Source organism: Caenorhabditis remanei, chromosome II, assembly GCF_010183535.1.
Source record: "Caenorhabditis remanei strain PX506 chromosome II, whole genome shotgun sequence".
In the NCBI taxonomy this organism is placed as follows: Eukaryota; Metazoa; Nematoda; class Chromadorea; order Rhabditida; family Rhabditidae; genus Caenorhabditis; species Caenorhabditis remanei.
In genome coordinates, this window is record NC_071329.1 from 4802931 (window position 1) to 4817611 (window position 14681).

Below are 14681 nucleotides of genomic sequence, written 5' to 3' on the forward strand. Positions count from 1 at the left end.
TATTCCCAAATATTTGAAATTCCAAGAGAAAAAGCATAAAACACGATTAAATCATTGGAACATTGGTTTTTGGCTGTCGAAAAGCCTATTTTGTGTCCTATTTTACCATTTTTTCCATGTATTTCTGCGAAATGCATTCTTCCTAAATTTCACAGTGTTGGAATGACGGAAGTCGGAAGTAAACTTTTCAAAACGGAAGTCGGAAGTCGAAAGTCGGAAGTGAAAAAATGCCGGGAAGTCGGAATTCCGCGCAACTAGTACACATGTTCCAACATACCTGACGTTTATGAAAACAATAGAAATAATAAAAAATAACAGAAATTTTGAGAAAACGCGAAAAATCTGAAAAATAGCTAAAATCGGAAAATTCTCAAATCCAAAATTTATTACTGAAAATGGGGGTATGTGTCTGTCGGTGTGTCTGATTATCAGGATGTCCGCATATAAATTCTTCATTTAAAGAATTTCAGACCACTTCCTTAAAAAATGCAGAAACGAATCAAATTTCTCCGGAACCCCTTAAAATGGGCGGACCCTAATAAGTATCTTCATTTGTCTGTAACTCCAAATGCCATCACATAACTGAAAAATCCAAAATTATTTTTCAAAATCGAGAAATGAAACGGAATTTTTCTGAAAAAATGGGCATAATTCATTGATGTTTATGTGAGTCTGTCTGTGTGTCTGTCCGGATGTCTGTATTTCCAAACGTCCGGATGTCTGTTAGTATTTCCGGATGTCCGCCTGTCAAAAAATCTATTTCTGGAGGAAAATCCAACTGTGAAATTCATTCCTGAACTATTAGCACGGCACGCTTCTTACAACCGTGCTCTACCGAAACCGAAAAAATTGTGTGCGAAATTGAGAGACTCAGAGAAAAAGAGACATTTTTCAAGGGGTTTCGGTGGAGCGCAGTTGTAAGAACTGTGCCAAGCTAATATATTTGCGTTTGTTGCGCTGTCTGTCTGTCTATTTGTCCAAATATCCGAATGCCCAGTTTTCTGAATATTTTCTGTGTCTTGAAACACTCAAGCCTTTCCTTCCAGACGGATTTCTCAGAATCAATCGCTGAAAATGGGCGGAGCCTAAAGCATCTGAAAACAACTCCCGTTTCTATGTCTATCTGTACATCCTGATATCCGGATGTCTGTGTTATTCTTCATTTCAGATCGCCTTCCTAAGCACCAGAGATGTTGGGAAGTGAAAATTTTCTTATCCGGAAGTCGGAAGTTGGAAGTGATTTTTCTTATCAGGAAGTCGGAAGTCGGAAGTAAAATTTTTTATCAGGAAGTCGGAAGTCGGAAGTAAAAAAAACACCCGGAAGTCGGAAGTCGGTATTAGATTTTTTCGCAAAGATTCAAAAACTCCTAGAAAAAGTTCATAAAATTCGCGAAAATCAGTGGAAAATTAGTTTTTGGCTGAAGAAAAGCCTATTTTCTGTCCTTTTAGACCATTTTTCCATGTATTTCTTCGAAATTTACTTTTCGGAAATTTCACCGTTATGTAATGACAGAAGTCGGAAGTAAAATTTCTTATCCGGAAGTCAGAAGTCGGAATTTGGAAGTGAAATTTCTTATCCGGAAGTCGGAAGTTGGAAGTGAAAAAAACCCGGAAGTCGGAAGTCGGAATTCCCAACAACACTGCCAAGCACCAGGCCCTCAAATCCCCACTCTAATCGCTCTCGAACGTCTCAACATTTTCAAACAAATCTTTTCCCTCTCTCTCTCTCCCTTATTCTGCTTATCCTCCCTTCTCAGATTCAAATATGAAGGCCGATAGGTACCCAGTGGTACCAATTCTGCGTCTCTTCGAGAATTCTGATCTCTCGTTGCTTTCGGCACCCCCCCCCCCCTTTGGTGTCCCTCTGTTAATGAAAGAGATTGACTTTCAAAAAATTTATTGAAGAAAATTTTTTTTGAATATGTTTAAAAAAAACTGAAAATGCAAACAAACAACCCTGACTGTTTTGATAACCTAATTGTAAAATACAAAATACAAAATCCTCCAAATCAGTGCTCCTTGTAGTCCTGCTCCCCTTGATCCGGCTGCTCGTTGACCTCTTGATCTGTAACGTCACAATTGTGATAAGAGGGAAAAGAAAAGGTTTTAGTTTTATATCTTTGTAATCTTGAGATGAAGAACACGAATGTCGATTTGATTGTTGCAAGAAAAAGATTGAGAGATATCTCGTTTTTGGTTACTACGGATAGGGAAGGGGATTTTTTGCAAAAGGGATCGAGAGATGAGACGACGTCACAAAACTTTTATCAATTTTAGTGTTATCAGAAAATTAATTTCTTAGGGATTCTGAATCTGCTAATAGCACGACACGCGTCTTACAACCGCGCTCTACCGAAACTGAAGAAAATTGTGGGCGAAATTGAGAGACTCAGAGAAAAAGAGACATTTTCAAGGGAATTTCGGTGGAGCGCAGTTGTAAGAACTGTGCTGAGCTAGTATCATATTTTAAATAATGCCTACTTGGACAGAAATACAGGAATACGTTCTAACTTGGCTCATTTTAATACTAAATAGGATTTGACTACATATTCAGAATCCTCAAGTCGTCAGCTTTCAGATGATGCCACTTTCAAACTCCTGCTCCTAATTACAATTTAATTAGTAGTAATTAGAACCACAACACAACGAAAGTATGCACATCTGACCTTTAGCTTTCCAGTCATGTTTATTTAACAAAGTTTGCGAAAATTTTCGGGAAAAATCTGAAATCTTAAATATTTTTTCTGGAAACGTTAAAGTTTTGGAGTCTCAGACGTTTCGCAATCATCCAATACGCAACTTTTGGCGTTTTGGAACTGCTAAACCTTAAATTTCAATATTTCCGAGATTTCCAGATATTTTTTTTTAGAAATACCAGTTTTACGGATTCCCCTGTAATTTTATGAAAACCCAATGTATTTTGAATACACTGATGCTCAAAATGCGATTTACAATTGACTGATAAGACTACCGTACTTAAGATTCGAGTAAAACTACAGTAACCCAAGCACAGTAACACAAGAATGGCCTACGATATCTAGTGTCGTGGATACCATCTTTAACTTTAGGTCTATTTCCAATCACTCCAACTTCCTCATCCAACTATATACAAGTATTCAAAAATAAATAAGGGGGAGGGAGGTATGTTTAAAAAGTCGGGAAGACACAAAAAAGACGGCGTGACCTTCCGAAGCGGGATATGTTTTGATTAGAACGGCGAGGGACAGGAAGGCATATGGTAGCTGGAGTGGAGGGGGGGGGGGGATATTTGAATCGGTGAATAAGATTGGAAAGGCGAGATTTGAAACAAAAATTTCAGAAGACATGTGTATCAGAGTTGTACGGAATGACATTTTTCGATTTTCGGAATCCAGAACCGGAATGACGAAATAACCCGGTATTCCGGTATTTCAGAATCCGGTATTCGGAATGATTAGATAAATTTGCAAGGCCAAGTCATTTTTTCGAATGTTTTTAATGATAAATAAAGTTTTAAACTACTTTTGAGGATCAAAACCGAAAAAGAAGTGATATGCCGTAAAACCTGTAATAGAGGCGCACCTGGCGGTGCCTGTTCGCAGCGGTGTATCTCGGTTCCTAGAGGAAATATAAAAAAGTTGTCAACTAACAAAATGTAGCTCAATATTCATAGAATATTTTTTTCAGTTGAAACAATTTTGATATCTTCAAAGACATCCGAGATAGGATGCTCCAAACTCTTGTTAGCGTGTGCCCCTCTATTACAGGTTTTACGGTAGTTGCTTTTTAAACTCAAACACATTTTAAAATTTCTACTTCTGGATTCCGAAAAAAATAAACTCAAAAAACCGGAATCCGGAATCCGAAACCGGAACCAGAATGTCAAAAAACCCGGAATTCCGGAATTTCGGAATCCGGATTCCGGACAACTCTGGTGTATATAACCGTGGGCTTATCTTATTAGGGGCATCATCCCAGATGTAGATTTACCCCCCGTAAATCCTCCCCCCCCCCCACACTACAGTAACCCGACCCTGCTCACCTTTATTCTCCCTATCCTGCGGATGCTTATCCAACTGTTGCTTCTCCTCCATCTTCCTTGCTCTTGCGTCTTCCAACGTCTCCGCTAACTGCTTTCCGCGAAGCAACTTTTCGGGACGGTGGTGTTGAATGTTGCCACGATCGAAGAATAGGGGTTCATTGGCCTGAAATAGGATAGTTATGTATATGAAATTCTGAATCTCTGATCAAAATTTTTCTAGGACGGAAACTCAATGTTACACGGTATGTAACTTGGTTCATTTTAATCCTAGCCAAATTTCTAAACGGATTCAGAATCCTCCTCAGCTTCTTAAAATTCCCATATATGATTTCTGCCACTTTTCTTCCAAAACAGAGACTTGACAAGGAAGTAGCTATCATCACCCTTACAGACCTTTGATCTACGTCTTGTTTTCTCATTTTCTCCTCTTTTGAAACATTTGTGTCATCAGTTTAGATAAGTTTTAGGTTTTTGAGTGATAAGATAAGGGAGGGGGCGAAAGAAGCAGGTGATTGATTGATTGGGACATCAAATCACTGTTTTTCGTCTATTTTTGAGTAGAGACTGATCTGATTGGGAAATTAGGGGAAAGGGATTTAAAGAAAAAAGAGGGGTTGAATTTTTTGAAAAGTTTCAAATTTGGGAAAACTGACTGACTTTGAGAGCTTTCCACAACATCTGCAATATTCAGAATAGTAACATTTTTGTTGTATAACACGATATAATTCTAGATTTTTAATTTAGCAATTGACAATTTGTCTTTGCAAGCCGAGCCATGAAAATTATGACACTTGGAGTTTTCAGGTGAAAATGAGCAACTTTGAGCATGCCTCACGGTTTTCCTGACTGACATATAAGCTTACTATTAATTGTTAATCAAGTTCATAAATCTAATGAAGGGCTTTATTTTTGTAGTTGACAACTTTTTGGTACGGGCCGCCCGTTGCGAGTTATAGTTTGCCAAAGTAAACAGCTCAGAAATCACACAAGGAAGAGTCCGTGCAAAAAAGTTGACAACTACAAATACGGAGATCGTGTTTTGATCTGCATCATATCAAAAAACTATTCAAATTGAGTTTCAATCGACCTTGCTACAGAATCTCAAATTCAACCAAACAATTTGTTGTTTAAACTGAGAGCACTGTCCTATCATCTCTCGAGGGAAGGATTCTATCAAAAAGTTGTCGACAGAACTACAAAAAGAAATATCTAGGATGGTTCTATAACATGTAACAAAAAAGAAAACGTTATGAAACAATCTGGTTCTGTCATGGGAGCTCAAAGCATAGCTTCCTTCAAGAAATACGAAAAAACCGGCGAGAGGAATTTTTGCGTCACGACTGTGATTAGGAATGTGAAAATGTTTTAAAACGTTTGTTTGACAATTAAAAAACTTGTATATTCAAAAATCTGGAAAAATGTATTTTTACATATTTTTTTCAGATTTTTGTACTAACTATCCCGGCTAACGAACCAGACTCTGGAATCCTCGGAGCTGTTTCGCAGACACCGGGACGTTCGAAAACTAGACGTTATGGAACCAAGACGTTTAACAACCAGCAGTCGTTTCAAAACCATGACGTTTTGAAACCAGTCGCGATCCATGTGGAACCTTCATTTTTCAGTACTTTTTTTTCATGTTTAGGGTCGAAATTTTTTGTTTTCAAAACGTCTAGATTGAAAACGACTGGTTTCAAAACGTCCCAAGTCGTTTAAAACCTGGACCTTTCAAAATCTTACAACAGACTTGCTTATCGAAGCCTTGCAGCTTAGAAACGTCTGGTTTCAAAAAGTACCTGAGCTATTTTTCTTGGTTACAAAACTACACAGTTTCGAAATGTTCCTATCCCATCTGTCATGATTTTTTTTATTTCTCTAGCAAAAGCTATAAAAATCCGGCAATTTTTTGTATAAACATTTCAAAAGACACATTTTTTGACAGTTTGCATTGTACTTTTCTCAAAATATTTAAAATTTCATTACTACAGTACCCTATAGTACCCCTCCAACCCACTTGCCCCCAAAAACTCACCTTCTGCGCTCTCATGAAGTGTGCCGTCTCATTCTGACTGTAATGTTCGATGGCTCCTCCCTGTAAGAAGAAATTTTGTGTAATATACACATTGTCACTTTCCCCCGTTTGTTTCGTTTATTTACAAAATATATAGATGATCTGATTGGATGCTCTCCCCTCTTTCCCATTTTTTTCTGTTCTGTTGAATGAATCAGCAAGAGAGAGACAAGAAAATGTCAGAAGCTTTCCCCATTCTCCCTCCACAACGCAATCACCAACACACTCCTTCTCCGTCCCCCCTCCCGTCTTGGAGTGCTAAGCCACGCCCACTTCCACTCTCTTATCCCTCTAGATAGACCCACCTGTATAGAGGTGTACTAGTAACATACCTACCCGAGTAGCTTAGCTCCGGCTTAAATATGACACGTCACCAGACACATCTTCCATTTCATATTGTGTAAGTTTTTGTTGATTATTTATTGTTTTTAGAGGGCGAGAGGAGACGGAAAAAATATTTTGATAATCTCTCTCTCGCTCTCTTACCACAAACATATCCTCTTGATAATTCAATATAATAAATTGTTTCTTTCAGACAGGAAGGGAATGCGAACGAGAAGCCGCCGTACAGCTACGTGGCACTTATTGCGATGGCTATCGAGGCGTCGCCGGATAAACGAATGACGTTGAATCAGATTTATAAGGTTAGTTAGGGCGGGGGGACTAGTTTGGGATTCTAGGCCATATGGGAAAACCTGAAACAGTTTTAGGCCATCGGACGAGTAAGGCTGTGGCGGAGCATCAAAAACTAGTTTTAAAATTTTTGGAGTCTTAGGTCACCTTGGGAAACCTGAAATCTGCTCAAACCCCGGGGGACTAGTTTTCAAAAATTTGGGAAATCTAGGCCACCGGACTCAATTCTGTTTTACTTTCATCAAAACTGAGTCTCGGGACAATTTGAAACGGCCTTGAGTGCTGGAGACTAGTTTTTTCGGGGATTGGTTTTCTAGGCCACAAAAATTAAAAGATGGTAAATTTCGTTTTTAAGGTTTCGAAAAACGTGTTTTGAAAAAAATTCCGTAGAGTGTTTTGGCAGTATTTTAAAAATTGGAAAAGTATTATTTTTCGGTCTTTTTTTTTTCAAAATTTGGCGTTTTCAAGACTTTTGGCCACAGTACCCCTATCCTGTGACCAATTACAGTATCCCCCATTCTTCTACTACAGTACTCCCGATAAGACGAGACCCTAAGCTATCCATAATCTTAAAATTACGATAAAAGACTACCGTACCCCAAAAAAACGCTCCCAAGGCACACCAGCCTCTTTTTTCCCAGAATCCCTCCCCATCGCTTCCATATCAAAACAAAAAAATGAAGCTACAGTAAGTTTGCAGATGTTGTGTTTTATCCGATTCTCAGTTTTCCTTATTTCCTACAGTAACCCTCGTCAATTCTCTGTTCCGTTTTTCTTGACTCATCCCCCCTCATAGATGTGGCTGACTAATTGGTTAAATGTCTTCAGACACGTTCTGGTACCTCTCCCATAACATTTGCACCTTATATGTCAAGTGACACCTCCTAATAAATGTATACAAACAAATGTTTCAGTTCATCGAGGCGAAATTTCCGTACTACCGTGACGCGGACGCGAAACGAAAGCAGGGATGGCAGAACAGCATTCGTCATAATCTCTCGTTGAACGATTGTTTTGTGAAGAAGGCGAGGGACGGACAAAGTTGTGCCAATGACAGAAAGGGCAACTATTGGCAGATGGTAGCAGACAATGCGCCGCAGTTTGACAATGGAAATTTTAAGAGAAGGTACATACAGTAGGCACAACACAACCCACATTAATCTCCTTCTCCTTTTCCAGACGTGTCAAACGGTTGGGTATTGGAAAAATGGCGACGTATGGGAACAATAGTGGAAACCATAACAACGAGAATACGGAGACGTCGGCGGCGGGGACTGGAGGGACCATTCTGGCGACACCGCAGATACCGTTTTTCAATGGGTTGAAGTGGCCACAGAATATTCAGACGATGGACCCGTTTCAGTTTTTTAAGGTTGGTACAAGTGGGCGTGGCTTAAAGTTGCCGTAAAGTCTCTGGAGAACTAAATTTCCAAGTTTTAGTCCACATGACTTAATTCTTTTTTACTTTGATATCAAAACTGAGAGCCCTGAGTGCTGGGGACTAGTTTTTTCGGGATTTGGTTTTCTAGGCCACGGAAACGGAAAGATGGAAAATTGCGTTTTTAAGGTTTCGAGCACCGTAGCACCGTGTTTAAAAAAAAACTTCCGTGAAGAGTTTCGGCAATATTCTTTTAAAAGTTGAAAAAATGAAAAATTATTTTTTGGTTTTTTTTTCAAAATTCGGCTTTTTAAAGACTTTTGGCCACAGTACACCCTATCCTGTCACTAACTATAGTATACCCTATACTACGACTACAGTACCTCCCCTCTGCAATTACAGTATCCCCCCAAGTCTGAATTTCTATTGATTTTTGTTTTGGGCGGAGGGAGGCGGACCCAAAAATTGAAATATATAATTCAGGATGCAATAAAAGTTTTATTTTTGCGTAATTACGACTTTAGGACGTTTTGAAACAAAGACTTATCAAAACTGGGACATTATAAAGCCGAGACGTTTAGACACCAAACATGAAAAAATCACTGAAAAGTCAGTTTTTCCACGTTTAATGTGGAAATGACGTGGTTTCGAAACGTCCGGTTCTCAAATGTTATGGTTTCTAAATGAAAAGCTTGCCAACAGACTCGATTTCCAAAAATCTGGTTTTAAAACGTCCCAAAACCGATTAAAAAAACCTAGTTCCAGGTTACCACCAATTGAATTGTCAAAAACATCTAATTTTAAGACAATGCCCTGATTTGAGAAAAAGTCGAATTGTTCCAATTTTAGAATATGTTATAGAACCAGTCTAGATTTCTGTTTTTGTAGTTGACAATTTTTTTGTACGGGCGCTACCTGGGGAGATACGGTACAGTGAAGAAGAAGTCACCCGATTTCCAGAGATTTCCTCTAGAGGCTCTCACTTTCACGGACTATATCTCTTTATCGAGGGGACGTACAAAAAAATTGTCAACTACAAAAATGGAGATCTAAGTTTGTTTCATAACATATCCAAAAATTGAAAAAATGGGATGAATACTGAGATCGTGACGGGATCTTAAAGTTCAAGAAGGCTCCCTAAGTGATTACTGTACTCCTAGATACCTCCAGTCTTGTCTTGTCAAGACGATTCTTATTAGGATTACTGTATTCTTAGAACTTCAATATTGAATTTCCAGTTCCCCTACCCTCCTCCACCAGTCACCGATCCGTCATCCAACAACTCCTCGTCATCCACTTCCTTCGACTCGTCTCTCTACACAAGTGCCTTCCCAATCCCCACATCTCACTTCGACACCTCTCTAGTTGCTCCGCCCCCTCCAGTTCTCACTTCTGATGACACCCTGACATCAGACTCTTCATTGGTAAAGGAGGAGTTGTTAGATATGAAACCACTGATCCCAGGGATTCCTAGCGCCAGCTTTTTCACGAGTCTCGGACAAATGACAACAACTACAGATCCAAGGACTATTGAGCAACAGGTGAGGACCACCGGACAGTCCGTTCAAAAACTAAATAGATTTCCAGCAGCTCCTGTCCACCGCTACCAACATGTACCCCAACGCCTTCATGTCACCGTACACCAGTTGGTCGTGTCAACCGACAACTACCTTCCCAGGACTCTCATTTGATGATCCCTCACTATATTGTTATGGACAACAATTTCCAGCGTCGTCTTGAGAATTTTTCGAGGGAACAACTACATATAATAATAATAATACTTACCCCTGTCAATTGTCGAATTTTCGCCTCGCACTGTTTAAGCTCGTCCTGCAAAAAAATTAAATTTATTTTGTGTCTTTTTCAATTGAGGTGTCTATTAAAAATTGGTGGCCTAGTTTTTTTGGGATCTTAGGCCATTATGAAGATATTGGATGTGTCCTAGCTTTGCCGAAAGTTAGGCCATCTTATCGACTATTGGAGCTTATGAGTTGGCGGCCTAACTTTACACGTTGTGGGTTTCTAGGTCACAACTGGAATTCCAGGTCACAATCCGAAAATCTAGACCAAAATGTCCATAGCCTAGGCCATCAAGGGAAAATATAGGCGACCACTTGGAATCCTAGGCCATCAATTTCTTTCAAAACCTAATCTACCGAATCCAAAACTCGATCAACACTACAAAAGATAGTTCATCAGATGAAAACCTAGGCCATCATTTCCAAGATCTAGTCCCCCAAGTGAAAAGCTAGGCCACCACTTGGAATCCTAGGCCACCTTATCCAAAACCTAGGCCACGCTCACCTTCAAAATTGCCGCCATCGAGTTGCTATCATTCTCCATCTCCTTCATCTTCTCCTCCATCTCCCCGACCTTCTTTTTGAGACCCGAAATTTCGATTTTCAACTTTTCCGCGGTCTCCTGATTCGGTTTTTCGTCTTTTTCACCTTTTGATTCCTGAAAAAACCAAATACACGTGGCCTAGAAAACTCCTAGGCCACCTACCTTTTGACAAGACGAGAGTTCCGTGAGACACTCCTTATTTTTAGTACGGTACCCGTAGATTTCTGATTCTTTTAGTTTAAATTTACTCTGGAATTTGTCTAAATCCGCTTTTTGTTGCTTGGCGTCCGATTCGATCTTCTTTTTGTGCAGCCAGATTACTGTAACAATGAAAATAAATGAATAAGGGAATATCTGTCTGTGTTTTCCAGTGCCCGAGAAATTTGGTAACCAAAAAATTCATCATTTTCAGTAATTTTTGTGGTTTCAAAACGTCCCGGAACCCAAAATTTTACACCGGGACTTTTAAAAACCGAAAATATCGGAACCTCGTTGGAGCCGTTTTGAAACTAGACATTTGGAAACCGAGACATTTAGCAACCAGTAGTTTCAAAACCATGACGTTTTGAAACCAACCTTTTTTCTGTGTTTAGGGTTGAGATGTCTCGGTTTTGAAACGTCTGGTTTCAAAACGTACTGGACCTGTTTCAACTCATCGCTTAAATTCCTTGGTTACAAAACGGCACAGTTTCGAAACGTCCCTATCCCATCACTCAAATTTTTCCCCTTACCTCTCAACTTCTCGAGCACACTGTCGTGCTCCCTCTGCACCGCCTCCAACTTCTCATCTCGCCTCCGTATCTCATCGCCATACGTTTGCTCCCGTCGATTCCAAAAATAGAGAAATATAAAGCATAGAATTAGAAAGAAAAGACGATAACGATTATTTGGTGCGCCGAGCAGCGAAGGCATCAAACTGCTCTTCTCCTCCTCGTCATAGGTCGGATTTGAGTGTCTGCAAATGAGGGGATATAGGGAAGAAATAAATAAGGGAGTGGATGAGAAAAACAAGTAAAAATGAAGAGATTTTTCTTTGCTTTAATTGAAAAATTTTTTTAAAAATTTTTGGAAAAAGTGAAAATCACCAAACTTTGAGATTCCGTGACGGCTTCAAATGTTCCCCAAACTTGCTCAATTTTTGATATATTGTAGATCAAACCTTGATCTACATTTTACTAATTGACAACTTTTTTGTAGGACCCCGACCTGAAGAGATACAAGAGACGCAGAGAAGGTAGGGTGCATGCATTCTCTGCGAGTGTTCTCTCGCTCTTCTATACTTCTACAACTCATATCTTCTTGTATTTCAGTTTTATCAAAAAGTTATTAACTAACAAAATATGCAGAATTTTATGCTAATCGTTTTTGTAGTTGACAACTTTTTTGTAGGACCCCGACCTGGAGAGATATGAGAGACGCAGAGAAGCAAGATTTGCAAGCTGCTGGAGAGTGCTCGTTAGACATTGAGCACTTATATCTCCTCTGCTACTGACGCAATAAAAAAGTTGTAAACTAATAAAATGTGTAAAATTTTATGCTGATCATTATTGTAATTGAAAATTTTTTGATATCTCTGAAGGTTGTTGAGATAAATGCGTTCCATTATTTCTAGTGAGAGTACACAAACCGGTCCCTAGGGAGCTAGGTTATTCTATTAAAAAAAAAAACAGATTTAGCTGATTGTGCTAGACAAGGTGATAATTACAAACAATAATGCACAAAATCATAGAATAGAAATTTGAAAAATTATGATAAAATGCAGGGTATCCCCTTGAGATCAATTTCCCCTTGGAATATTTAATACCACATATATTTTTAGTCATTAGAGATAGAAAAAAGTTGTCAACTACAAAAATGATAAGTTTCACATTTTACACATTTTGTTAGTTAACATCTTTTCGATAACACTGATAGCCAAGGAGATATAAGTGATTGAAGTAGAGAAGAGAACACGTGCAGAGAACGCAGGTTCCCTAGCTTCTCTGCGTCTCTCATATCTCTTCAGGTAGGGGTCCTAGAAAAAAGTTGTCAACTACAAAAATGATCAACATACAATTTTACACATTTTGTTAGTTGACATCTTTTTGATAACTCTGATAGACAAGGAGATTTATGCGTTTGAAATCTAGAACAGTGAAAGAGCACGCGCAGAGAACGCATCTTCTCTGCGTCTCTCATATCTCCTCAGGTAGGTGTCCTACAAAAAAGTTGTCAACTACAAAAATAAAGATCTAGGCTTGTTTTATAACATATCAAAAATTGAGCAAATAGGGGTCACATCTGAAACCTTGACGACATCTTAAAGCTTGGTAATTTTGCAATGTGTAAACCCAAAAATCCTAAAAATTCCCTTTTTTTCCAAAAAACAACGGAAATGCGAAAAGACACCCACTTCAGAGCCACACGTACACGACGAATCATTTTGATGGATAAGAGGGGGAAATGGGATGGGAATAGGTGGAATAGACCGGAAGATTGGTTTGTGTTTTGGAAATAAAGAGAGAATTAGAGTAAATTGGGGATAGTAGAATAGAAAAAAGAGAGGAAGAGAATGGGGGAAAAAACGGATTAGTACGATTTGTTTCTACTCGGATAGAAGAGATTTTTATGTGAAAGTTTGTTCAGGTGGGGGAAAGAGAGGACATCTGGAAATGGAGAGAGACAGATGGAAGGGTCGAGAATTATTATCGGTTCACGAACCTTTGCCGGGAGTGTTAAAGGTGCTTCGAATGGGTCTCGTAGTTGAAAAGGAGGAAAACCGTATTTTACTACGGTTTTCCATGCTTTCAACTACGAGACCACCCATCCGAACAAATTCATGCGCCTTTAACACCTCCGGCAAATGTTCGTGAACCGATAATATGTACACGTTTTTCTGGCTTCGGAACGTTTCGAAACTATGACATTCCGACCCCAAATTGTTCAGTGATTTTTCTCAAGTTTGATGCCGAAACTGTTTTCTACATACTTGCAAATTTACTGCCCGGCTTCAAAAAAAGGTACCTATTTTTTACCGAATTTTTTGAAATTTTACATTAAAAATTTCAATTTTTTGATGCATAACTAGCTTTTGATTGAATTCTGAAGTATAGTCAAAAATCGACATTTTTGGGAAAAATTCAAATTTTCGTTCGAAATTTCAGTTCAAATGCTTTTTTTTCAGGTCCGTTGCAAGTATGGTTTACTAAACATCCCCGGAGCCAATTTTGTCAGTTTCTCTTGTTTGCAATTACATGTTTTAAAAAAATGTAATTTTCCATTTTTTCTTCAATATTTTAATATTTTTAACTTTTAACGTGTTTGATTACATTTTGATACTATTTTTTGAAATGTATCTCTGCAAACCCCGATTTATTGGCTATTCAATTTGTTATACGTTTTTGCAACTTCGCTCTACCGAAATTTTTAATTTAATTTGATTTTCTGTGAGAAAGTTAAGATTTGTCAGGAGAGCCTATTTTCTTTTTTTGTGAATTTTTTGTGAATTTTTTCAGAAAAACTCCGAAAAATTACGAATTTTCAAAAAATTACGATATGAATGTAATAGCACGGCACGCTTCTCACAACCGCGTTCTACCGAAACCGAGGAAAATTGTGTGCGAAAAATTTTTCAAGGGTATTTCGGTGGAGCGCAGTTGTAAGAACTGTGCCGAGCGAATATGAAAAGATTGATATTTCAAATTTTTTTTCAAAAAATCTCAAAAATTGAATTTTCTGTGTCAATTCGTTCTATCACGAAAATATTTAAACTTAAAATTCGAAAAAAAAACTGGCTAAACTCAAAAACCCATGAGCCCACGTCAGATTCCCCCCTGCGGAAAAAATGCTCCAACTAAGCACCTGCCTATTGTGTTCAGTGCCTGAATAATGAATTATTCAGAATGCTAAGCTATTCGAACACAACAAGCAAGCTATACATATTTTTTCTCCAAAATTCTCCAAAAATTGCAGAATTTTAAGTCAGAAAACTACGAAATGAGAAAAATGAGGGACTAGTAATAGAGCAGAATCAATCGGAAGAGTAGTCCGAGTGAGTGAGTGAAAGGGGGGACGGAGCAGGGTGTGCTCCATGTATGCTCTTCTTCTAAGGTCCGTCTTCTTCTCACTTCTTTCATAGAAGAGGGTTTGATTAGCCCTTGTGTATGTGTGTGTGTGTGTCCGCAGCTTCCTCTCTCTTTTATTCATTCTATTTCATTTTGCGCGAAAAGAGAGGTCAGGTCAACCACGTTCCGTTA

General features: G+C 38.6%; 3 protein-coding genes across 3 annotated transcripts; 1 reads left to right on the top strand and 2 right to left on the bottom strand.

Moving 5' to 3' along the window:
• Window positions 1–2009: 2009 nt before the first annotated feature.
• GCK72_004557 (uncharacterized protein) lies at window positions 2010–8012 on the bottom strand (the record flags this gene model as incomplete). Its single annotated transcript, XM_053724758.1, has 4 exons — window positions 2010–2065; window positions 4022–4184; window positions 6054–6113; window positions 7881–8012. The coding sequence occupies 4 exons, from the start codon at window positions 8010–8012 to the stop codon at window positions 2010–2012; spliced, it is 411 nt and encodes a 136-aa protein (XP_053588952.1).
• GCK72_004558 (uncharacterized protein) lies at window positions 6455–9843 on the top strand (the record flags this gene model as incomplete). Its single annotated transcript, XM_053724759.1, has 6 exons — window positions 6455–6492; window positions 6628–6736; window positions 7640–7851; window positions 7905–8097; window positions 9342–9644; window positions 9691–9843. The coding sequence occupies 6 exons, from the start codon at window positions 6455–6457 to the stop codon at window positions 9841–9843; spliced, it is 1008 nt and encodes a 335-aa protein (XP_053588953.1).
• On the bottom strand, window positions 9241–12867 carry GCK72_004559 (uncharacterized protein; the record flags this gene model as incomplete). The annotated part of the gene is made up of 7 exons (XM_003104173.2): window positions 9241–9307; window positions 9351–9418; window positions 9889–9933; window positions 10408–10560; window positions 10609–10766; window positions 11178–11401; window positions 12839–12867. The coding sequence occupies 7 exons, from the start codon at window positions 12865–12867 to the stop codon at window positions 9241–9243; spliced, it is 744 nt and encodes a 247-aa protein (XP_003104221.2).
• Between the last annotated feature and the right edge of the window lie 1814 nt (window positions 12868–14681).